Raw genomic sequence first — 26,661 nt, 5'->3', positions numbered from 1 at the left:
TGCTTGTGCCAAGTTTGAATAAAATCGGACCATACATGTCTGAGAAATGGTTGGGGACACATTTAAGTAACAAAATGGCCACCAGTCTGCCATGTTGGATCTGATCTCGAAAAATAAATTATGTGCATAATATGTAAGCAGTCATTCATTGTCTGTGTGCCAAGTTTGAACAACATTGGTAAATGCATGTAAACAAACATTTGATTAGTACAACAAAATTTAAATATGCATTTCAATAAAATAGATATTATCAAAGCTTTTCAATTTGCACTCCTCAGGATAAAACCATAATGAGATGAAGAAGCAGCAAACTCTCACTGATAAAGTTACAATGTAATGTCCTCAACGTTGATTGGTTGAGAGCAACATCATATCGGCTGGTTTTAAATCCTGACTGGAGGACGCACTTTATTCACGCAAAACATTGAATGATTCACTGAAACATTCGAATGGACTTCACTGAAACAAAAGCCCAAAGCAATTATTCTTATACACAATTTGACACTCCTGATACCCCAGTTTGATGGGATGGTGGAAAAGTTCAACAGAACCTTGTTGCAACACCTGGCATTGTTTATCACCTATCAAGACAATTGGGTCATTGTGACGAACCTCTCTCGTCTCTGCTGATGTCCTGTAGGACCTTTCAGCATGGGGCCACCATGTGCAGCCCCACGCTCCTTAGGTATGGGCAGGAGTTGAGATCTCCCATCGACATACTCTGCGATCAGCTCCCTGAGCATCCCGACAGGCTGCCGATGGAGGGATACGCATGACAGCTGGAGAAAGGTATTGAGCGGGTCCATGCATTTGTACACCACCAACTCCAGCAAGCGGGTGTGTGGATGAAGCGCAAGTCTGACAACTGGAGCCAGGTGATTGAGTTTGCGCCAGAGGCAAAATTTGGTTCTTCAATTCCCAAAGGCAAAAGGGCAGATGCCCCAAACTCACATCCCCTTGGCAGGGCCTGGGAGTTATCCTGTCGCATGTCTGTGATGTGGTATTTCAAATCAAGAAGAGACCATGTACCCTCCCTCACATCGTCCATGGAGACCGATAGAGTCCGTTTTACGGTGAGAAGGTGCTGCCCTGGATCACTCAGGCCATACGAGATCTAGTGGAGAAGCCTGGCACCTTGATGGGTATAGGCTCTGATTGACATGACAGGATGGAGAAACGAATAGTGAGGACGTAGATTAGAGAGTGACAAAGTTTAAATGGGATGTTACTTAGTGTAAAGAGATGGCAGGATGGCACAAGTTAGAATTTTGGGTACAGCAAGGCAGAGCTAGTGCCGTAGTTTCTCCCATACGGGTGAAAGTCTTAGGGAATGTGTGGCAGCGTGTGTGAGAATTAGGGCATGGTGTGAATGGAATGCAAATTTAACTCCTGCTGGAGAGGATAAGGGTTTTACTCCTGAGGATTACATTTGGTGACCGAGTAATGAGGAAATACCCACGAGAGATAAAAGGAGGCAGAGACCTGGAAGGAGGGAGACTGCACGCACTGCGTAGCCACAAAATGGTACAGAGGCACGGGCCAAATTTAGTTGAGCACCAGCGCATGGGTAAATTGGTTGTATAGAACAGATTAATTATGTGCTATCATTTTTGTTTCAAAGGTTAAAGGGAAAATAATTAGTGGGAGAGGAGGAAGTGGGGAGGGAGGGGTGGTGTGAGAGGAGGGAGGGGAATGGGTGTGGTGGGAGTCTCGAGGGAGCAGAAGGAATGTGGTGGGAGTCTGGAGTGAGGGGAGTGGGGTAGGAGGAGGCAGGGGAAGAGGTGGGGAAAGGATGTGATGGGAGGGGAAGGGTTGGGGAAAGGATGCGATGGGAGGAGGGAGGAGAAGGTATGGGAGGGACCCAGCTTTGCCCATTTCTTTCCGTGCAATCTCAGCTGTTATGGTTACATTTGTGACAGGAATTGTACGATTTCCCATTTGCTGGGCAGTGGTCATCACCGTACGTGTGACTTATGGCTCCACAGTAGGGTGTTTCATATTGCAACTTTTTTATGCTAGTCAAGTTGGCTACCCGTCGTAGCTTTCCAATATGGATAAAAACATGGCAATTCCATGGCTGTTATCTTCATTTTCGCGTATATATGAAGGAATGATCGACACCTATGGTATTTGACACCGCAATTGGTAATTTTCCCTCTTGCTGATTCCAACGTGCCCACAGATGAGTGAGAAACGATGGCAAAACTGTTGTATCAGACACCTAGACTACCTCATGATCAACTCAGCTCAGGAAAGCCAAAATTTCTGGCCGTGGATGAGAATGAGAGTAGTGACCTGTGTCTCAGCATTTTCATAGATGACGACTCGTGGCGGTTATTCAATCTTCTTGAACGATATGATGTACTAGATGTAGAATGGATGTGTGACCTGCAAGCACATGGCCAGAAAGTGATGGTTAGCAAAAATTCACAAACTATGTGCACAATGTTCACGTAGTTAACGACCTTGCAGTGCGTGGAATCAAGTTGATTTCGGATTTTATAGACAAAACTAGGGATGAACAGCAAAGGCAAGCTTTGCTTCAAGTGGTTGAGTGGCACAGGCAGAACTATTCTGGATATACGAAATCCACTCTTCAGAAAATGTAGATAACTATATGAAGTGAAGTGTGAACATTGATGTTTTTGAACTATGGAAATTTTAATTTGAAATGTCGCTACAGCCATGTATGCCATGCCATGGCCAATATTATTGATTATCGAGGCTGATAGGCACGCATACATGAATTCATATTAGAACATTCATTATGGCATTAGTAAACTAGTAATTCATGTATATATACTGTACATGTTAAATAAATACATGTTTGACCTTCGAATATTTAATTGTTATTTTCTGATATCAATGAGGGCGAGAATATTCAAAATTCTTTTTCGGACTTGCAAGAACTACTTCTTAACGCGAGAGCATGACCCCCGCAGACGTCTCTGTGACAGATATACTGCATTTTAGAGCATAAAAACGAATTCAGCACACCCAAAAACCTATAATTAGACATATTAGAACCAACATTGGAGGGAACAACTTTCCAGTGGCCAAAAATCGGCCATCTTGGACGCCATTTTAGATTTTTCCACCATATTGGATGCCTAATGTCTCGTCCCCGACTGCGAGCAGACATAGCAATCATAATCATCTACAAACATACACATATCAAGTAACATTAACGTATTTTAGCAGGTGTAGGAGTCGATTTGTGTCAAAACGCGAAAAAAGGCCGCCATTTTGGATAAAAATGGCCGCCGGCGGCCATTTTTGGGAGGAAAATTCTAAAAATCGGCGAGTGGGGTTTTTATACATATTGGAAAGCTACGACGGGTAGTCAACTTGACTAGCGCAAAAAAGTTGCAATATGAAACACCCGACTCCACAGCCGTAACTTAACATTCAAATGTGCTGAAACTTCTCGTGATGTCACCAGATTTTGTATTGCATTGTTTGCACACAGGCGGCTCATGCGAAGTTTGCCAAGAATGAATCTTGTTAAGCACGTAAACAGCCTCCATGTTGGGGTTATTGAGGTACATTTCTTCCATTTATGTGGTATGAGTCTCAGATACTTCCATAGCCTGAGATTCACAGCATGTTGTCAATGTTCAAATCAGGAGCGTGAAGGAGATGTCTGTATACATAAGGCGATTCACACTTATCTATGATGAGCAAAGGTACCCTGTTTTGCCGGGTCCCTCCTCCCATCCCTTCCCCTCTCTCATCCCATCTACACCCTCCCTCTGGACTCCCACTCCTTCCTCCCATCAACCACTGCCTCCCTCTGGACTCCAACCCCTCACTCTGCATCCTCCCACATACCCCCTCCCTCCAGAATCCCACTCGCCCTGCCTCTGGACCCCCACCACTCTAACCTCGTCCCACCTGCTCCTACACCATCCCTCTGGACTCCCACTTCACCCCTTCTCCTCCCACCTCTTCCTACCCTACCCTCCACCATTGACGGGAACATAAATAGGCATTTTAAGTCCCATCACCACCAACACCCAGTGCCGGATTAAGCCTCGGCTGGCCCTGAAGCACATTTTGAAATTTTAGAGAATGACCTGAAAAATTTAAATTAGATCTCGGGCTCATGGAAATGGACCCCAGACAAAAGATGAACTGATTCAAGAACAAAATATTTAATACAAAAAAAGACAAATATTTATTGTGAAAATAATTTTTGGCTGGCCCGAAGGCACATGCCTTGTCTGCCTGATGGTTAATCCAGCACTGCCAACAGCCGTCATTCCCACTTCCATTCAAGGCTTGTCCTGGACCTGCTCATGAGATACAAAGACTTGTTCTGACCATCTCTTTTGCCTCGGTGCTGTATCTAATAATTGTTCAAGTTCTTGGGTTTCCGGATTTTCATGCTCACTTCTCTTGGCTGCAATGTTGGATAAGTCGTAGAGTACGGTAGTGAGTCAATTTGCAGCTTTTGAAAGTATTAATGCAAGATATCAGGGTAAACAATATTTCGTGTTCTCCTGTTTGGAGCCAAAGGAGTGAAAGCTTTTGAAGTTCCTACTTGAGAGACGTCAACAATGATAAATAAGCAGAATAAAAGAATATTGGATGTTTTATTGTTTTACACATCATCCAGGCTCGTGGAAGAGCAAGAACACACAACACACAATGACGTTCAAGGGAGTCGGGAGCAGCAGAAGTTGACACGAAAAGTAGAATCCAAATCCAAAAAGATCGCTACTGGTGTCCTTAGGTAGTGTAAAATAAAATCACGCATACAATAATTACCTTTATAAGAGTGAAAAATTAATTTTAGAGCCATTTTACCTCGCATCCCATGGAGCCTATCTTATACTAATAAAAGGGTGTGTGTGTGTGTGTGTGTGTGTGTGTGTGTGTGTGTGTGTGTGTGTGTGTGTGTGTGTGTGTGTGTGTGTGTCGTTGATTGGTATCTCCATATGGGGTTTCAGAATGTGGAATGGAGTCCTCGCAAGGTGGGCTCAAAGTATCTACCATCATTTCGTTAAGGGGTCACGATTCACGGATCAAGTTGTGAAGTTTTCTGTTTTCAAAGTTTTGTGCCGAGGGCTATCTTCAGGATCATTACTGAGCCCTGGACACCTTCCAACTGTAATTCGTTTGTAGTGATATTCCTAGGGGTGGTATTTAATATCTCTGTGAGGTTCGTCTTCATCATTCCCATGAAGTTCTTCGTCATCACTGGGACAACTTTGGCATTCTTCAGCTTCCAGGATCTTTTCACTTCGTGCTTGAGGTCTTAGTATTCGGTCATTTTGTTGATTTCTACACCGTTAGTACAAAATCATCGGTATTAACACCTCAATTAGCAATTCCTTCTTCTCTTTTTTGCACCGAAGTATGATATCTGGTCGCAATGCTTTGTTTTCGATGTCCACACCCGATGGGATCAGGTCATACGTGAGCGGTAGGTACTTCAATGTTTTCAGGATTGCTTCTGGTTCATTTTCTCACACATTTTCTGGAACTGGAATATCAAAGTTTTTGCAGATGTGCCACCGAATTACTTTGCAAACTCTGTTGTGTTGTTGTGTGTACAGCTGTTCTGACAATTTTTTTTTGTGTTCGATCATTAAGCGTCACATATCACTCTCTTTGCTAACCCCACTTCCACCCCTCACCTGTCTTTCTTTTGTTTTGTTTTTTCTTGCTCTCCCCCACCCTTTTCTCTCACTGTGTCCCCTCCTCGCTCCCCCCTTATAAAATGCAGCACTCTCCTCCCACACCTCTGTCACTGTGTATGTGTGTGTGTGTGTGTGTGTGTGTCTCTCTCTCTCTTTCTGACTCTCTCTCTCTCCCTCTCTCTGACTCTCTCTCTCTCTCTGACTCGCTCTCTACCTGTCTCTGTCTTTCTTTCTCTCTCTCATGCACCCCTCCCTCCCGCAGTGAATAGCAACATTTGGCTGAAGCTGCCATGTTTTTTGACCTGCTAAACCTCAACCTGACTTGGAACAAGCTGCTCATCAAAGCTACGAATTGCTGGGTACATTGCAATGCTTATAAACGCCCAGAGACGTCAGCATTCGTTGTTTTATTTAATTTCCGCATATGCGTTCGCCACGACTATCTCTTAAATTAAAACGAATTACAAAATTTAAGCTCCAAAATCAAACTTACAAGCACTTCCTACTCTGAGAAAAGTGTTCATTTGTCCAATTCAGACATATGTGAAATCTTGGGCATCTCCGGGAGGTGTATGTTAAATATGACGGATTGGTGATTACCAATTACTTATAATAAAATCCTCTTTCAAAGAACGCTGTTTCAAGGTAAATCTTTGTGTTTGTTGTTTTTATTTACTTCATGCGTGTGTGTTTATGTACATAAACTGTATTACTATAATGGCATTTGGCACCAGTCTCCCCTTCTTTACCCACTACTCGCTTCCCCTCCCTCCTCTCCCCACCCCACCCTCCATCCTCTCTGCCTCCCCTCTCTCTCCCCTTCTTTCTCCACACCCCTCCCCTTCATACCACTGTCAGCAAAGCGACAGGTTGTATTTGCTAGTTGTTTAATATCAAGTTAGAAAAAAAAAAAACTCTTTCCAAATTTTTTTTTCGATTTCACTCCAGATTTCGATCGTCAAATATGTAATCAGATTTTGAATATCAGCTTTTAATAAGCTTATACGATACATGATTCAATCTTGCCAGGAGCCAATCACATTGCACCTCGCCTCAAACAGCCAATCAGCATAAACCACAAACAGACGATCGGACATCATTCCGTGGACATGAGAATGATAAACTGGGTGTCTAAATCACAACGGTACTTATTTTTCCCTCCACACATTTTCCAACATCTCAGGGGTTATGCAAGCCACTGCTGCTGTGATGTGCTCTTTCAGCTGAACAATGTCCTGCACGATTTGTGTCGTAGACTTTGCACATCGCATATAAAATTTATACACAAACAGGTGTAATGATTCAAAGTTGTTTAATTTCAATGTGGACACCCTGCATATCATTCTTATGTACCTGGAATGAGCGCGTGGCATAAAGTCCATTTCAGCCGTCAATGGTGCGATTAAAAAACACACGATGTAATTGCATCTTCATTAGATGACACAAAGCATTTCGCACCTGCACCCCTCTTGCATGCCAGAAACTCGTCTATTCGTCATGTTCTCGAACATCGAAGCAAAATTTGTGATCAAACAGTCCATTTAGTGTGAACGGAATTGTGGATTATGGACAACATTTATTTTCTTCTCCACCCCTGCCCTCCCCTCTTCTCCCCCCTTATTATAACAGATATGCCTCTACCCACATTATTACATCATTATACATACTTGTACCAAGTTTAAATTAAATCCCTGAACTCAGATTCAAAATATTAAATCATTCTAGATTCCAGACCATGCATCCGATCAAGTTGAAATTTTTTTTATCATTCCTGTTGCTCTGACCATCACTGGCACAATTTCAGCTTTCTTCAATCTCCAAGTCCTCTTGACCTCATTTTTCAGATCCTGGTATTTGGTTATTTTCCTGATTTCTGTCACATTTATTTCAGTCATTGAGAACTGAAACCTCAATCAACAATGCCGATTATTCTTCTTTTTTTTTATCTTTGAGCACTATGTCCGGGCGCAATGTCCACACTTAATGGGATCATCTTGTAATGCGTGAGCACAATATTGTCGCGGATCTGGAAACCATTTGCATTCAACATACAGATGTCCGAAAAGTCAGTTATGTCATTAAGTATGTATGTCAGATCCCCTTCCTTTTGTCTAGTGGGAGAATCAAAGGCGTGTGTTGCGATTTCTTTTAGTTAGGTTATTACATCTAATAAACCATCCCATCTGCATGACCCCTTCAGCCCATCACCACCCACTGGCTGCTCGTACCTTGACTTGCCAAGAGGGGGTCTCGCGGTTCCAATTCTCGACTCCCACGAACGTTGTAACTCTTGTACGATGAACTTCGTGGCGCTGACACTTACTCGTCGAGAGCGAAGCCACGTGGAGGAGTAACTGGGGTCTCCTGGCAGGGGCCGAGGCCCCGCCCTGGAAAGGTGGGCCGGAGGACCCTGTCCAATCAGAGGCGGACAGCGAGGTGCGTTTTCACCAAGGGCCCTTCCCGGTGGAGAGAGGCCAATAAAATATCCGAGACTCTGTAAAAAGGGTCCGGTCGAGTTTGCTTTCACTGTGGCTGTAAGCAGTCAGTTTTGTTTCACGGTGGCTGTACGGGGTTCTGGAGTTTCACGGTCGCTGTACGGGGTTCTGGAGTTTCACGGTGGCTGCTACGAGGAGTTTTAAGGAAGGACAGAGCGACCCTGACCTCCCTCCGTGGACCCCGATTGTTCACCACCTGAGCTCCGCCATGAACCACGAGTCCCTACGTGCGACTGGGGACCGGACCAACGACCTTTATCAGGTGCCGCATCACAGAGCATGCCCTTCCTCCGACGGTCAGGTACACCACCGAACTCTGACCCCCAACTTGTCTCTCTCCACGGCTGCAAGGGTCCAATAAAGACTCTGGATTTCTTTTCATTTGTGTGTGTGTGTGTGTGTGTGTGTGTGTGTGTGTGTGTGTGTGTGTGTGTGTGTGTGTGTGTGTGTGTCTGCGTGTGGGCCCGTCTTGTAAGTGGAACTGAATAAGTGTTTTTGCTCATTGTAAATATTACTTCTTGCATATTCGCATTAAGTCTTACCTTTGTCTTTTTATTGTAAATAAACATTTGTAGAAATATTCCCAGTCCGTTTCTGTCCCTTCTTGAATTGGTCCAGCATGGTTCGGATCTGAGTTTAGGCGGGGTTTTATCCCTGATAATCCGTTCATTCCAGCCGGCACGGCTTTGGCAGTTTCCGCTCGGCTGCACCCGAACCGGAGTTGGTAGTCGGTAGTTGGAACTCTACCGCAATCAGTAGAGTGACCCGGTTCGAGCAAGACATGCCAAGGGCGTGGTTTCCCTGGTAGTAGAAATCACAAAGTTAATTGGGTAAATTGGTTATAGATAAATAGACCCTACGCTACGCAGTTGAGATATTGGTGACCAAGGTCGGTTAAACGACCCGCCGGCTCGCGGAGTTATCCGAGTGATGGCCTACAATTCCGGGGAGTTTGGTGGGAGACAACGCAAGCTTTCCCCACCTAGTGGTCGTTCTCTCCACCGACCCTCGGCCCACAACAATATGTTCATTTTTAAGGATCGGTTTGGTCTGTGTTTACATGATTGTTCTGGATCCGGAATCTTGAAATGTTTACAGATGTGCCAGTGGATTACTCTACAGATGCTATCATGTCTTTTTGTAAAAATTAGTGTGGGTCATCATGTGTACCTGGTGACGAGCTGTCACTGAATGTTCTATTGCACACATTGCACTTCTATGGCTTCTCACTTGTGTGTGTCCGCATGTGTATCCGGCGACCTGAATTCTGCCCGAATGATTTAGTGCACAAACTGCAATTGTATGGTTTCTCTCCAATGCGAGTCCTCAAATGTATCTTGTGTGTTGACGTTTGACAGAACGATTTACTGCAAATAATGCACTTATACGGCTTTTCACCCGTATGTATCCTCGTGTGTTTCCGGAGAGATGAGCTGTCACTGAACGTTCCACTGCACACATTGCATCTGTATGGTTTGTCACCAGTGTGTTTCCGCATGTGTATCTTGAGACCGGTGTACTGACTGAATGACCTCGTGCACAAAATGCATTTATATGGTTTCTCTCCTGTGTGTGTCCTCGTGTATTCGGCGATGTGAGATGCCTCTGAATGTTCTATTTCACACATAGTACGTATATGGCTTCTCACCAGTGTGTCTCCGAATGTGTACCTGGCAACTTGAGTAATGCTTGAATGATTTACTGCACAAGCTGCAGTTAAACAGGCTTTCCCCAGTATGAGTCCTAATGTCTGTGTTGGAGTGGTGACCCATTCAGTATTGTGCTCAATAGCCAAGAAGACTGCTTAGGCAGCACCAATGCTCTGCACAGAATATGGTCCCAATGGATAGATGGATGGAGTCCCAATGTGTGCCGGGCGTCTTGAGCTGTCACCGAATGTTGCATTGCCCACATTGCACTCATATGTTCTCACTTTTGTGTGTCCGCATGTGTATTTGGCGACCTGCAATCTGACTGAATGACTTATCGCACAAACTGCAATTGTACGGTTTCTCTCCAGTGTGAATCCTGAAATGTGCCCTGTGTGTTGACCTCTGAGTGAACGATTTACTGCAAATAATGCACTTATACGGCTTTTCACCCGTGTGTATCCTCATGTGTGTCTGGCGAGTATGATTTGATGCAAATGATTTACTGCACACGTTGCATTCATATGGCTTCTCACCGGTGTGTGTCCGCAAATGTTTATTGCATGTTGCCTTCTCTGTGAATGATTTATTGCACAACGTGCACTTATACGGCTTCCCAATATGGACCCTCATGTGGTCTTCAATGGTACTGAACGATTTATTGCACACAAAGCACTGATATGGCTTCGCCGGTTGGTTGTTATCCCCATATGCAGTTTCTCGAGGATGGAAAGGAGACCTCGCAGGTCTCAAAGTATCCATCTCTCCCTCTACTGTTGGGATACTTAAATGTACCTGTTGTGCTGATTTCTGCTCAAATGCATTAATGCACATTCTACATTTAGATGGACTAGTCATGGCTTGGGTATCCGTGTGTACCTGAGTGGCTGAGGAGGAAATAAATAGTTTATTGCATTCAGAGTCACTAGTGATGGCTTGGGTATCCGTGTTTAGTTGAGTGGATGAGGAGGAAATAAATAGTTTATTGCAATCAGTGTCCTTGTCTGTCTTTTCACAAGTGTCAATATTCACGTGTATCTGGTCAAGACTACATTTCTGTTTGTACTCCTTGCACATCGCACAGTGACTCTTCTGGTATTGCAGCAAAGATCTCTCGGTGATGGTTTGAACATTCTTGGTGCAGGAAAACATCCTGAACATCGTCGTTGATTTATCTGAAGATTGTTCACAAAAAAAAGTGAGTAAATGTACCAAAACGATGTAAAAAAAAGGCATCAACACAATGGTATGGATCTTAAAAATAAAGGAATGAGGAAAATAAAACTTCGCTTGGTTATCGATTTATATTTTCGAATAAGACAATGACATGTCAGTGGGGAAAGAGGGAGAAAAGTATCTCGTATTCTCTTCTCACACTTTCTCCGAAAGGACCGTCTGGCAAACCCGCTGACTTACTTTATTAATAATTCTCTTGAAGAAGTTCAGTCACTCAAACTCTTGGGTCTTCCTATTAGTTATGATTTTTCTTGGGCAAACCAGATTTCTAATTTGGCCTCGAAAGCCAGTTCCCGACTGGGCATCCTCATCATTCAGTCCTTCCTTGACACACCTGAACCCTTATCCACCTACAAGGCCTTCTTCCGCAGATTCATGGAGTGCTGTTTGCTCTTCTCTCTGGGCTGGCACCTGTGCCTCACACCTTGCTAAGCTTGATGCCATGGAAAACAAGGTCTTCATGATCATTGAAATCTCATGCGAGGAAGCTGAGTCTTACAGTCCTATTGTTGCGGGGCTGGCTTTCGGTGGCGAGCACGACCGCTAGAGGGAGCAGTAGAGTCAGCTCCACCGAACACACCAGAATTTAGGTCGTGACCCTCGGATAAGTCCGAAAGGCATGGGACCCTTACAGGACCATGAATCGCCAATAATTTGACCGCGTGGAGTAGGGTTAATTGCCAAACTTCAATATACCTAATTACCCAGGCGGCGAAGCTACCAGGGATTTCACACCCTCGACAGCCCTCGAGCGGGATGAGCCGTTACCGTGCCCGAACCGTGTGTAACCCGAGCGGAGGTTACCAAGGCCTGTTGGTCCAAATGAACAATTTACTGCCTCGCTATTTCTCAATACACACCGTGCTAAGCCAATGAAAGAAACACAGAAACGACCTGGAACATTTAATAAAAGGGGTATTTATTTATAATGGGGCAGGGGAACACACAAGAAGAAGAGTTTTCACGATTATGAAAATGTAATGTTCAAGGAACACAGGCACTTAACAGTTTCTACTTAAAAGATGGGCCCACACACAGACACACACCCAAAGAAATGGTGGCCGCGGCCTTCATTGATACCCCCAGCTCGGAGGGAAGGTAAGCTGGAGGTAAGAGACTGGCTTGGACCTTCCCACCTTGTGCGGTTCCCGACGATCTGGCCCGGCGGGACTCGAACCCGCAACACGATGCCGCTCAACCACGATCACCAGTCTCAGATCGCTCCAGCCACGACCACACCGTCTGCAGAACGCTCCAGCCACGAGCACACCATCTACAGAACGCTCCTGCCACGAGCACCACACTGCAGAATTCTCCAGCCACGAGCACCACACTGCAGAACGCTCCTGCCACGAGCACACCGTCTGCAGAACCTCCTGCTACGAGCACACTGTCTGCCGAACGCTCATCCCGACCACCACACTCCTCTTTTGGTGGGAGGAGCTTCTTCTCCCCACCACTCGCCTCCTGATTGGACGGTGGGTTGTCAGGCGACTCGTGGCGGCCTCCCGATTGGCTGGGGTGCGCGTGTGGTGCTCGCCCTCCGCTCATTGGCTTTAGTAAACACTCTCTGCTCCTCCTCGGAGCGGAGCTTCAACCTGAGGCGACGAAGGCTCCACCCATGTCCTCAGCCAAAAACATGTACGTAATGGCGACCGGGTCGAGTGCAGGACGGCGTGCTGTTGTTGTCGTTGTTGTAGTTGTAGCTGAGGATGTAGTAGTAGTTGTTGTAAAACATGTAATAAACCTGACTATACAATATTTCATAGCGTACACACGAAATTTCCATTAGTCAGAAGGAGGGATTCTAACTGTAAACACATACTTATCGAAATAACTAAACTTAGGGACTGCTGTCTGTCTGTGTGCAATATGGCTGCCAGATCCATAACACTATCATTTGACCACCGCAGACAGGTCAGTAGTCTTTCTGTCTTATATCCCCTCCTTTCTGGTCTTGCACCCTGTTCTTTCATGCTTTGTCCTCCCCCTCCAGGTTTCTGTCAGGCACACAGTCCACCAGTAAGCCTTCTTGTGACACCCCCAAAATCTTGAATCACTGCTCGCCTCCACTCATTCGTTCCTCTTCTTTCCCACCTGTGGAACCAACGACCACATTCTCTTCAATCTGATTCTTCCCTCCAGCAATCTTCAAGAAACATTGACCTACAACTATGCAGTTGATATCCCTGAGTATTGCAATGGATGGTTTGCAAAACATCTCTGATGCACTGACAACTTAGAGTCTGAATAAGTATTAGATGTTAAACCCTCTGCATCTGCGGTCACAGATTTCTTTAAAGCATTCTGAAACTGATGACAAGCATATCCATAAACATCAAGCAAGTGTGTAGGTTTCCTTTTTCTGATTTTCTTCTTCACACCACTTTTGAATCCAACCCCAAGAATCACTCTCATCGTGTGGGTCATGAACCCATTGTACTGTTTTTGTTATATTGGCACAACCTTCCCCAAAACCAAACTTCAGATACACATGGCTGCCTTTCATAAAGATGTCTGTGTGGTAATTAACCTCCGCCATCGAAGATGGAAGGAGGTTACTGTTTTCACCCCTGTCTGTTTGTTTGTTTGTTTGTTTGTGAACAGGGAAATTCCATCGTGACTCGCGTTACATTTTAGCTCAATTGACAATCTATATCTCAGAGTATACAATGCAGTGATACCGGTCAGAAGTTGTACTTCAGTTTGTAATAACCTTTGCGGGTAAGGTATGAAAAGAAAACAAATAATAATTATTCAATTGTCCAATATAGTTTTTATTTGAATTTATTTATAGCGTGACTCGTGGTACAGAAAAGGGAAAGCCAAAGAATCACCTCATGTACATGCCAAATTTGTCCTAAACTGATAAAACGAAAGAATATCGTTTGTGCGTTCAAAGGGTTACAGTTAAACAGGCTTCCGTACAAGATACAAATAATTGATTTTCCTTTCTAAATATGGGCAATAAATGAAGTTATGATCGTGACTCGTGTTACCGTGACTCCTGTTACAAATTTTCCCACACTGATAATAATCCATCCCACACTGATAATCCACACGGCTGTCTTCACAAAGGCTGAACTTACTGACTAGTATTTACAGGTAGTGAATTTGATGTAACTTAAAAACAGAGATAACATTAAATAACTAGGAATTAATTAACTTTCAAACAGGCCATAACTAGGAATTTTAGCTTTCAAATGGGCCATTCATAACAGAAACAATATGCACTTTTGTGCAGTGAAACTGTCTCGAGTGCCAACTAGAAATCTACAAAGGCAAAATGGTCGCGGTGGTTCACAATGAATGGGGGCTCCAGTCTTCGAACAATATTGTCATGTGTGTAGAAAATCTCATCAGGCCGAACAGGCCACTTCCAATTTTTTCCAGCTGGCACCATGACGCTCACCTGACATTCTTCATGTTCCACACGTTTCACCTCCCCTGGGTAATTTGTCTTCTCAGATTGCACGAGAACCCAATCCCCAACGCAGATCTTAGTGTTCACATCAGCATCTGAGGCAGGCAACGCAACTGCAGGCCTAGCATCTGCAGGCCTAGCGTTTGAGGTGATTGTACAGAGTTCTATCTCGTCATTCATCAACTTCATACAATGCGCACCACCTGTGCCAGGTACAGGACTGGCATCCTTAAAAACCTGACTGATTCCCAGGACTTCATTTCTTCTTTCAATCTCCGTGCCCTTTATTTCAGCTACAAGCACATTGCTTGTCATTGCCGCTTCCCTGAAGCTTGACGCATTGGTAACAATGGCCTTTCTATTCCTAACCGTATTCCATACAACACGCTTGAAGGCTCCACCGATTCCGTCCACCAGGCCCTTTCCGTGAGACGTTGCAAAGAAATTCCAGATGATTTCTTTATTGTGTTTCTCCTGCAGAGGCTTCAACGCAGCAAGAATATACCTATTCTTGAACTGGGAAGCAGGCCCATCGGACCATATGGATACATGTGTGACACTGTCTGGAATTGTGTCTAACAAACGATCTATATATGCGACAATGGTTTCCTTCGAATGTGTAAGGTTGTCTAACGCTAATACAATCGGATGGATTGTACCTTCAAACCATAATGCAGCTGTGAACAGACTGACCTGAGCCTGCTGCCAGTGAGCACTATGAATCTCATCCTGGTAGACACAAGTGTAATTTTCCGAGAAATCCACCTGAACAAGAGCTGTATCAGAATGTTCACTGGCAGAGGCAGCATCCCGTTCCTTGTTATACGAACAGGCCTGCTCCCTTTTGACGAAGCAATGCTCCATGAACTTTGGGATCAGATTACAAATGTGGTCCACCAAATCATTTGTTGTACCCTCCTCAATGACTTTGGCAAGTTTTCCATCACAGTCATTTTTCCAAGTTGTCCATGTAACTTGTCTGTTTTCGTCAACAACACACACCTTTCGGAATCCTTTTGCATCAGAGCAGGTTTCACATTCGTTAAATCAACATTTGCGGCACGTTTGGTTACATATAAACATTTGAGGGAGGTCATGTGAATACATTGGTACAGACGGCTGGACCTTATGCAAAGCATTTACAGCGGTCACGAAATTTTCATGATACCGGCACAAGCAAACATTATGTGGTAATTTGCTGCTCAGTAGAATATGCGGAGGACGAAGTTCAGCGAACTTGCTTTTACCAATTTCCGTATCTGGGAATTCCTTCTGGAACAGCGCGTAAACTTCGTTTACGGAGCAAGTGAGGTGCCTGGTTTGGTACTGGACTTTAGTACCATCATCTGCCCTCACGGTGACAACATCTTTTCTGCCTGGAGCATGCCGACTAATATCATCCCTGGCGTAAAATATTTTCACCGCCTCAATGGTTTCACTTGGAATGGAGTTTTGGCCCCCTTTCGGCTTTTGTTGTTCAGGATCATTCTCTTGATCTTCTTGGATTGAAGTGTACAGCTTTCTGATCATGGCTTTTCTTCGCTTCGGGGTCCTCGGCAGTGAGGAAGTCAATGCCCGTTTTGCCTTGCGCATAGCTTTCCCCCAAAGCGCTACCACTGTTGAAGGGTGAAGAATGCGCGGTAGGGGACAAAGTCGCTCGCGCCTTCTTCAGAGCTCTGCACTTCACCACCCGCGTTGCCTCACCTTTTCACGGTTCATTCGCATCAACTATGTTTGTTCACTCGTCGGCAGTTTCATTTCTTTTGTTTTCTTCATGTTGCGGTAATTCATATTGTATTCCCTTTGCCGTTTTCTATAATCATCGTATTTTCCATCGGTGCGAAGTTTCTGTCACCTCTTCTGCTGCCTTTCAGCCGCAGTAAGCGCTATAACAAAATCTGTAATGACGGTAACCAAAAAAAGCGGATCTAGAATTTGTGTGCTGGACTCACTGGACTATGGCTACCGTTAAATAAACACACATTGAGAGGAATGTGCTCACCCCGAGGATAGAAATACAAGGGTATTGTAAAGCATGATCTATCGTAATCCCGTCACTTCCGTGCTGGACACTTGGTGGAGAAACTTAATGATCATGGATAAATTGCGAGGTGAATGTCTGAATAAATTGTAAAATATACTTCTATATTATCACATTTATCTATTGTAAACTGCATATGGTCATCCTTACCTTGACTGATGATGGATGATAGACAATTGTCACTTCAAAAATTCGCGCTTGCAAACAAGCTTGAACATGCCGTGACTTCACGCAAAGGATTCTGGGATATAAAAATTCCTCCGTCGCGCAATCTATTACTATTTCTTGAAACTAAACTCACCTGATTATCGTGATTCGTGTTACAAAATTCGTGACTCGCGCTACACGTGACTCGCGTTACCGATGTTCACATGTCCAGATTACAGCACAGAAGACAATTAGAGGTCTGTTGCTGCTGCCATTCAGTTCAGCACAGGGACTAGTAGGAGCATTCTAATTGGCACTTCCAATACAGCAGGGGTTTTTGTCTAGTAGAAAATGTTATTAATTTTTGTGACTCATGTTACATCACCTTCAGACCAGCTGATTTCAGGGGCTGTTTTCTGAAAACCTTCAACATCCTGCAATCTTTTCTATAATATGTTTGAGAAACATGCCTAATGAAGTACTGACATGATTCAAAAACTGGTTATGTCTGAAAATGTATAGAAGGAGGTCAATTGAAGATTATAGCTCAAAGTAAAAATTGAATCAAATTTTATGGATTATGTTTGAATGATGATTTTTTTGTCAAATGGTAGCTGAGATTTGAAAACTTTGTCATTCCCTTTAATTCAACTTATGAAGTCAGAAAAAGTAACATTTAGCTGAAAATACCTCACTTTAAAAATCTGACTATTTTCCCCCTTCGCGTGGAATTGCCCAACAGTATTACGGAAAAAGTCCTGGACAGATTTCGACGAAACTTGGTGGGAGGATTAGGTATGGTCCAAGGATCATGCCATTAGATTTTGGACTTGGGCCAAAGTCCAATATGGCCGCTATGGCGGCCATTTTGAAAAAATATTTGAATTTTTGTTTTTTCATTTCTACATGTTTTAAGTGATTTCCAACCAAAAAAAAAAATTTGTTAGAGAAAAAAAAAAAACATTTTGCAACTTTTTTTCAAAAAAATTTCGACTTTATTTGAAAAATATTTGAATTTTTTTTTTTTTGCATTTCTACATGTTTTAAGTGATTTCTAACCCCCAAAAAAATTTGTTTGAGGAAAAAAAAAATTTTGCAACTTCTTTTTCAAAAAAATTTCGATTTTTTTTTTGGCATTTCTACATGCACATCGATCGAGTTTAGTTTATTCAATAGTGGTTCAGTAGTCTTTTTATTTTATTTTATATACCTTGTCGAGGCTCGTATGAGAGCTAACACACAACTCACAGCAAGGGGGCATGAGACAAGAGGGGTAGGAGTGGAAGGGACAAAACAGTGGGGAACAGACACATTACGTGAACTGTGGAAGGGAGAGGGATGGGGATGGGACGGGGAACATGGCGAAGAGAAGATGGACATTTCAGGGACTTTCAGGAAGGAAAGCAGGGGAATTGAAGGAAGTGGGCTTGGGTGGATTATCGGGGGTAGAAAAGATCAGGGATTTGGATGAGGGAAGATAAGAGGTGGTGGTGAACAGCTGTTTTGAAAGCCTGGAGGGAAGAATGGGAAAGAATAGAGTGAGGAAGTTTATTCCAAAGGCAGGAAAAAAGAGGAATAAAAGAGTGAAGATGAGCAGCGATTCGTGATTTTGGTAGTTTTACCAGAAGGGGGTTGTTGGCGGACCTTGAGCGCCCTGTGGAAATGTGGTGGGGACAAATCGCAGAGAGAGCAGGGGAGGCAAGGCTGGAGAGGAGTCGGTAGAAGACAGAAAGACCACCGACCAACCTGCGGTGATTGAGTGAGAGGCCCAAAGACTCAGCTTCATTGCGGGAGATGCCGATGATCTTAAATGCCCTGGTTTCGACAGCGTGAAGCCGAGAAAGGTGGGAGGCAGGAGCACCAGCCCAGAGGGGAGAGCAGTACTCCATCAGGCTACGGACAAAAGCTTTGTAAGTGGTCAGGAGCTCAAGAGGGCCGAAGAAGGACTTTGCACGACGGAGGATTCCCAGTCGGCGACTGGCTTTTGAGGCGAGGTTGGAAATGTGACTTTCCCAGGAAAGGTCATGGCAGATAGTGTGACCCAGAAGCTTGAAAGAAAGGACTTCTTCCAGAGGATTGTTGAGAAAGTGGATGGGGGGTTTTTTATAAACGGTCCTTTCGAAGAGACATTGTGAAAGTGTGAGATTTGTCTGGATTGAAATGCATGTTCCACGTGTTGGACCAGTTTGTGATTTTATCCAGATCTGCAGTGAGCGAAGAAGCTGCTGCTTGCCGGTCTGAGGGATGACAGATGGTACGGCAGAGGGTGGAGTCGTCGGCAAAGAGAAATAGAGGATTGTCCAGAGAGTCGGAGAGATCATTGATGAAAACCAGAAAAAGAACAGGGCCCAGAACGCTACCTTGAGGAACTCCAGCCTGCACAGGAAGAGGGGATGAAAGAACTCCATTTAGGGCCACACGTTGACTGCGACAGGAGAGGAAGTCTGCGAGCCATGAGTGGAGATGGCCTTGAATACCATGGGAAGAGAGTTTGGTGAGTAGGGCAGGGTGCCAGACTGTGTCAAAAGCACATGATATGTCCAGGGATATGGCTCGGATTTCCTGTCTGGCATTGAGGACCTCCATCCATTGATGGGAGAGCAGAAGCAGCATATCCAGGGTAGAGTGACCTGGTCTGAAACCAAATTGATGATTGGAAATCAAGCCATTGGAGAAGAGGAAGGATTTCATGTCTGAAGCGATGATGGATTCCATAACCTTGCTGATGATTGGGAGAAGGCTGATTGGTCTGTAGTTATAGGGATCTGTTTTTGCACCTTTTTTATGCAGGGCAGTGATGTTAGCAGATTTCAAAGCAGATGGCAGATGACCTTGGGCAAATGAGAGGGTGAATAGAACAGAGAGAGGGTGAGCAAGAGCAGAAGAGCAGGCTTTGAGGACACGTGGGCTGATGCCGTCTGGACCGGTTGCAGAATCTGACTCGAGGTTTGAAAGCAAGCTCTCCACCTTGTCAGGAGAAAAGGATACAGAGTCCAGGGACAGTTGGGTGCGACTGGGTAAGGTGGGTAGAGAAAGTGATGGGTTTTGGACACAAGATTTAGCTGCAAACACCGAGTTTAGACATTCAGCTTTATCACGTGTGGTATCAGCAGTGTGGCCATTTGAGGTAAGGGAGGGGATGGAGGGGGAACATACACCAGAAACAGATTTGATTAAACGCCACCGGGATTTTGAGGAGGGAGAGAGGTTTGAGAGTTCAGACTTGAGATGAGAAAGATGTTGTTTTCTGGTTCTCCTGAGGGTAGATACACACTTGTTCCGAGCTTTGTGGAAAGAACTGAGATTGCCCTCAGTTGGGTTTGCTTTCCATGAGGCAAAGGCAAGTTGTTTCAGGACAACTGCCTCGCCACAAGCTTCAGTAAACCAAGGGCGGGAGGAAGGGAAGGACAACCGAACACGAGAGGGGATAAATCTGTGCATGAGGGAGAGCAAGTTTCTTTGAAAGAATTCCCAGGATGAGTTGATGTTTGAGAAAGTAGTGATAGGAGACCAGTCTGTAAGTTTGATGGCTGCTCGGAGACCCTGCCAGTCGGCTTGAGTGAAATGCCAGACTCGACGGCGGTGAGGTGATTCTCTGATAACAGCCAGAGAGATGTCCACCTTGACAAGGACGTGGTCAGAAGAACCGATTGGAGCGAAGGAAGAGCAGCAGATATTGTCTGATCCGTTTTGACCTACAATGAATAGGATATCAGGTCCACTTAAGTGACCCAGCAGTATTGGCGGCGGAGGTTTTGCACTCTACCGAGTGCTCCCCCTCCAGTTACTTCCTGAACCACCAATAATACACTGAAAAGCAAATTGATCTCTCAACAATCTAAACAGTGCTCATCAGCTTTTATAAGGTTTATTAAAGCAGATTGTTATGATAGTTAAACTGTTTTTGAAAATAAACCGTGCTTTTTCCCAAAACAAGAACGGTCTTCTTGTTCTTCAGACCTCAGAAATCTAAATAATGAAATGAGATGCAGGAAAGCATCACAAAGAACTATTCTTGACAACAAAAGCCTCAATGTACTCACCATCTGCAGAGAAAGAATCTTCATTCAACTCATCCTTCACGTGGATGCCGTTTGAAGTCCGAAGAGCATTGCCATAGAGGTATCCTGCTTCTTCTCGACCCATTTCACCTGCACAAAATCCAATTTGTGTCCTGAGCAGGAACATGATCATTGAATACAGGTTGTGTTCGGCATTTAAATTCAATTGTTGTTACATTGGAACAGTGGAGAACTCATGGAGCGGCACTCACAAGAGAGCATACGTCCACCAGACTGAACATTGTATACTTTGTATCCCACTGATATCCAGATTGTGATTCAGCCTCTTCACCAAAATCTAATTAATTTGTTATTTTCACATACCAAACATGTCCACCAAATTTTGTCCAAATCAATCCACAACCTTTTGAAATACCGTGCCATATATAGTGTTTTTGGCCCTGTCTCTCGATGGTGAAGAATCATTTCAAACAATTATAGAATCTGGATCTTCTCCAAAGTTAAATCAATTTGTTGACATCAAACACCCAACCTGTCCACCAAATTTCATCCAAATCTGTCCATAACGTTTTGAGATATTCTGCGCACAGACAGACAAACAGACAGACATGGGTGAAAACATGACCTCCTCCGTCCACTGAGGTAGCCTAATTAATGTATCGATGCTGTGTCGAGATAAATCGTGATTACCAAGGTGGACATACACTGACAAATGTAATAAACAGAGTACATCTCTTGGGATTGTGTACAACGCCCAAGGCACACAACATATGGATGGATGTTCTGCAGCATCTTTGTCTGTCAGTCTGTTGGCCTTCCTCCCTTTGTTGTTGGGCAGCTCTCCCACCACTCTCAACTAGGGTAGAGGGTTTGAGAGGATGAGTGAAGAGGAGTAACAGCCAAAACCCAAATCCTATCCAGCATCCTCCTATTGACTCCATCTTTGCCTGCCTCCTAATGACTTACTCCTCTGATAGGCCTGCCTCTGATAGGTCCCTGTTACATGGCAATGTAATCAACTCAAAACCCACGGACCATGTTACACTTACCACAGTCGAGCGATGGATGTTCCTCCAATTATGGGTGAGAGATGTGATTGGGCTTTTAATTATGTATACATACTGGCAAGGTACCCGTGCTATGCACGTGTGGGAGTCCAAAAGCAAACAGACAATGCGGAAATGGCAAATGCTAAACCATGAACCAATAAATTCCACATTCCTGTGACACCTTCAGTCAGATGTCAGGCGTCGACAACCGGTTCGTGAAGGACTTGGGCAGAAAACTTACTGTCGCTGATCACAACAGAAGTAAGGTGGTTAATATGTCGATGTCAATGGCGAAACTGCAAATGCCAAATCCACGAATGTCATGGGTGGAAACCCTCACATAATTTCCTCATACGCCTTTAAACTCAATCTCTCTATATTTTCATTCCAAACAGCATCATTCCAATCACAAATTAATACCATACCTTTAATACAAGGTGGTGCAGAGCTGAATGACTTATTTCAGACCGCTCTCCTGTCCAAGGGGTTGGGTTCAGTGGGTGTGGCTGCAGAGAGGATTTGATGCCATTTTAACCACTTGGTGTTGATCCCAACAACCTCTACTTGCAACAAGATGGAGCCACAGCACACACTACTAGACGCAGTATGGATGTGGTCCGCAATCTCTACCATCAGGTTATGTCACGTTTTGGAGCCATCCGCTGGCCAGTGCATTTCCCTGACCTCACAGTCCCAGACTTCTTCTTATGGGGATATCTCAAAGAACGTGTGTACAGGAATCATCCACACGTAACACAGGAGCTGAAATGTGCAATTCAAGCTGAAATTGCCGTCATCAATCAAGATCAAAATCTGTTGCGCTGAGTTTTTGATAATTTTGTGGAGCGTCTAAGACAATGCACTGCAACTGGTGGAGGTCACCTTCCTCATGTTATCTACAATAAAGAATAAAATTTCAAGCTTTGAACATAAACCTCATGTCTTTCATTTCATCCCTCTCTTGCTGTTGAAAAAATTATCGCATATCCAAATGTGTCAGTCGACTCTGCACCACCCTGTATAACAAAATACAACGTCACAAACACTCGTGAGGTAAAATAAGATAAATGCCGTGCTGACGTTACATCCGGATAGGGAGCAGTTTTGTTCGGATCAAAACTCAAAATCATAAATGTATTGAGGAGTTGATGAAACCTCCCACGCACCTTAGCGTTACGTAATCTCGGAACGGCCCCATGTCTGCACAAATTATGGGCGGACATTTTGCTTTTAGTTTATATTTTAGACCTCTCGTCCACGCTTTTGGTTTACTGGACATGATTTAAGGTAAAATAAATAAATTGGACACAAACGTTGATGGGGAAAACTTTCAAAAAGAACACGTAAATTGAGCAGACAACTTTCGCCAAGTGGTGGTACAGTTTTAATCACGAGTGAAGCACATTTTACTCAGTTGTGGAAGAGGCAACAAAAGACACATGCGATGGCATCGTGAGTAACAAAGCCGATGGAAATCAGATGATGCTTCGCAAAATTACCGCAGGAACGACTTTGTGACCTATGACATCATCAATTTAATTCTTCACTCACATCCGGTCATAGATCAGACATATGAAGTTTCAGATTTTTGAATAAGGATTTCAATTCAACCAATTATAGGTGGAATACCACTTCACCGATGATATCATCATTATCACCCTACGTATCCCATGGGGAGATGAAGACATATGCCAATGTTCAATAATTTTCATTGAGCAGTTCCAGAGAAAATGATGTCCAAATATTTTTCCTTTCATCCAATATGGCTACCATATCATGTGACAGAGTTAGCAACAAAATTTTCTCCATGTGGGTGGAGTCCCTCCTATGTTTAAAGTTTCACATTGATTAGACAAGCAGTTGTAAGCAAAAATTTTTTTTAAAGCAAAAACATGTGGATGTGGACAGACACACGTGCACACATGCACGCACTCAGGCACACACGCACGCATGCACACTCTCTCTGCAACAGTCTTACATCTCCTTCGGGGCGAGACTAAAAAGGTGAAAATACATCTGAAACTAAAGGCAATGCACAAGTTTATTTTGCATTCTTACCTTGTGAGAGAGAATCATCTGGACATTCTGGTTCCACCTTCACCACCACAATAGAATCTGCAGAGAAACAAAATCTGCTTTAAACAAAGTACACAATAACACTGACAAAAGACAATCAATCAAAATAACCATGAATTCAACACTTCTGAACCAGAAACAAAAACAGGACTCCAATTCAGAAAAAAAGAATTAAGTATCAGGGTAGAAAACGCAGTTTGTTGAGAAATGTTTTTTGAAAAGTTTCACAAAAAACAATCGACACCATATTGCATCAACACATGTACGTTCATGTGACCCAAGGCCTTGATTGGGCAAGCTCAGTCGGTTATCAGGACAAGAACCATGTAAATTGAGTTCTTCCAAAGAAAGCTATATCGGATGTTGGTACAAAGTAGTGGTAGAATTCAGAGGTTCATGAAGCAATTAGTAAGAAATAAAAGGCCTTGAAAGATGCAGGAAAAAGAAAAAAAAGACAAAGTAGTGGTAAATGCAAGTCAGGAAGCATGGATAGGGTAATGTGAGGAATTGACTCGGAAGGTGAATATATTGTTATGGTTCCTCACCACTCCGGCGTGCGAGCGACCGCTTTTAACTAATCGCAGCCGCGTGTCCACTGGACGTGGCAAACCGAGTCGCAGCTTTCGGATCAACGCCGAAATCCAGCTTCGAGTGTGTTTTTAATCACACCGTAAATCAGCCATCTATTCTGTCCACGCGCGACAGGGTCTGATCGCCGAATTGTCGATTTACCTAAGTATGCGCGTAGACAGCAATGCCGGGGATTTACACCTCGACGAGACCTGTACGGATACGAGCTGTTGTACGCAGCTCGCGCCGTTTGCGATTTGCCGAGCGGTTGTATATTGCCAAGCCCCACCGGATCTGATTACTTTATTGGCTATTAACAGCCAGCTAATATTCCGTACGTAATAATGGCAGTCAATGACAGGAAAGGATGCAACGAACAGGTAAACATTTAAACAAGGACATTTATTTACACACGTATGCAGTCAAGGCAATTAATGCAATGGGGGTAAGGGACAGGACTCGAGTGACAAAGCCTACAGCCGTTTGTCTATTTATTACGTACACTTATAACAATTCTACTTAAGGACACGGCACCACAACTTTCATGCAAAGAAAAACCCCAGGAAAGGAAAGGGCAGACTGGACCTGTAAGCCTTGATGTTCGTGGAACTGTGAAGACCGCAAGAGCTCCTCGAGACCGTGCTGGTTACCTGCCACCCTCGTGGTGACTCGCTGGCTGGCAACCTCTCTCCAGCTTTCTCCACCTTCCCGCAGTTCTGCATGGCCCTGCAGGCTTGGCTGCACTCCAGGCTTTGCTGTGCTCCAACTGCCCCCCCAATGGACTCGAACCTTGTGGTGTTCTCCCGACTGCACCGCGACTCCAAAAGAGACTGCAGCTCGACTCCGCTCCCAGACTTCAGACGAACTCCACGGCGCACCCAGACCGACTCAACTCGACTCACTGCTTGGCGAACCCAGACCGACTCCAGGCAAACTCTCCAGGCAAGAAGAACTCACTCGCTGTGCGTTCCAGCACGCCTTTTTATGGGGTCTGTGGGAGGTGAGTTTGATCCCCCACCTTCGACCTTTCACCCCCCCGCTGGCTCCGCCCCTTTTGGTATTTTGATCCACTTTCGTCGCGAAATGCGGAGAAAGCGGACGTTGTAGAAATAATCAGCCGTGGAAAGCGGACGTTGTAGAAATAATCAGCCGTGGAAAGTGGACATTGTAGAAATCATCAGCTCCCGCGTCTGTCAGCGGAGATTCCGCTCGTCCGTGGGATTCGCCGTGGCTGGCGAAAAGATGGAGGAGTTTGTGGAGATGAAGGTGAGGCAATGTTGTGTTTGCTCTGTGGTGGGGATGGCGTGGTTGTTGAGATGCGGTTGTGGTTGTTGAAGTAGTGGTTGTTCCAAAATAAAGATAGCAAAAGAATAATGGCTGACTCAAAAAACACAGCCCGGTTACACAAATAAATCCCTTTAGACATCGGTGGGGAAATCTAATCTGAACACACACTTATCGACATAACTGATCTCTGGGAAGCTTGAATGGTGTTCTGTGAATTTCCACAACCGTAACAATATTATTTACAAGTTGGCGAAGAGCAGGGAAAAGACTTGCAGGGATCTTAGGGATATTAAGGTGATGGTTGAGCACAGGAGAGATTCTTCACGAGGAGAATAAATATGATAACTGTGTGTGTGTGTGTGTGTGTGTGTGTGTGTGTGTGTGTGTGTGTGTGTGTGTGTGTGTGTGTGTGTGTGTGTGTGTGTGTGTGTGTGTGTGTATACACTACTGGTCAAAAGTTTTAGAACACCCCCATTTTTCCAGTTTTTACTGAAATTTAAGCAGTTCAAGTTCAGTGAATAACCTCAAATGGTACAAAGCGAAGCGGTAAACTGCCAGAGGTTAAAAAAAGTTTAGGTTACCAACAACTGAAATATAATGTAAATTTCAGAGTTGTTAAAAAAGGCCCTTTTCAGGGAACAAGTAATGGGTTAGCAACTGCAGGTGTTCTGCAGCAATGGAAGTAAATTAAGCCTTGAAAGTTGAAGCAAACAATTTCTACAGGTGTCCCAACTTTTGTTGATTAGTTACAAACCCTCTGTCTGTATAAAAGCAGTGTTGGAACAGACTGTGTTGCTGCACCCTCTGAAGCATTATTTGGACAATATTGCACTGCAGGAAGGAGTATATTGCTATCATAATGGCAAGAAAAAGACAAATAACAAAGGAAGACAGACAGACCATTATAACCCTTAAAAGTGTAGGTCTTTCCTTTTGAGGAATTGCAAAGAAAGCCAAGGTGTCAGTGAGTACAGTTTCCTACACCATCAAAAGGCACTTGGAAACTGGAGGAAACTCTGA

At 44.2% G+C, this 26,661-nt stretch overlaps 2 protein-coding genes across 2 annotated transcripts in view; both read right to left on the bottom strand.

Annotated features, from left to right (window-relative positions):
• The window catches only part of LOC147010021 (uncharacterized), an 85,215-nt gene that overhangs the window by 43,448 nt on the left and 15,106 nt on the right, over positions 1–26,661 (bottom strand). Inside the window, exons 2-3 of the mRNA XM_085861102.1 lie at positions 23,767–23,823; positions 20,681–20,788 (exon numbers count right to left, since the gene is read on the bottom strand). Of these exons, the coding sequence (XP_085717228.1) occupies positions 20,681–20,788; positions 23,767–23,823 (165 nt within the window). The remainder of the gene's footprint in view (positions 1–20,680; positions 20,789–23,766; positions 23,824–26,661) is intronic.
• On the bottom strand, positions 12,755–18,308 carry LOC147010022 (uncharacterized). Its single transcript, XM_085861093.1, has one exon. It carries the CDS (start codon positions 15,311–15,313, stop codon positions 14,291–14,293), a length of 1,023 nt encoding a protein of 340 aa, XP_085717219.1. The 5' UTR covers positions 15,314–18,308; the 3' UTR covers positions 12,755–14,290.

This window comes from Eptatretus burgeri, chromosome 17 (genome assembly GCF_056783735.1).
Source record: "Eptatretus burgeri isolate ZD-2024b chromosome 17, Ebu_testis_v1, whole genome shotgun sequence".
NCBI classification, from domain to species: domain Eukaryota; kingdom Metazoa; phylum Chordata; class Myxini; order Myxiniformes; family Myxinidae; genus Eptatretus; species Eptatretus burgeri.
Note: the sequence above shows the minus strand (reverse complement) of the source record. Positions and strands in the feature narration are given on the sequence as shown.

Coding starts and splice junctions, on each gene's coding strand:
- LOC147010022 (XM_085861093.1), bottom strand. CDS start 15,313: ATGGAGCATTGCTTCGTCAAAAGGGAGCAGGCCTGTTCGTATAACAAG.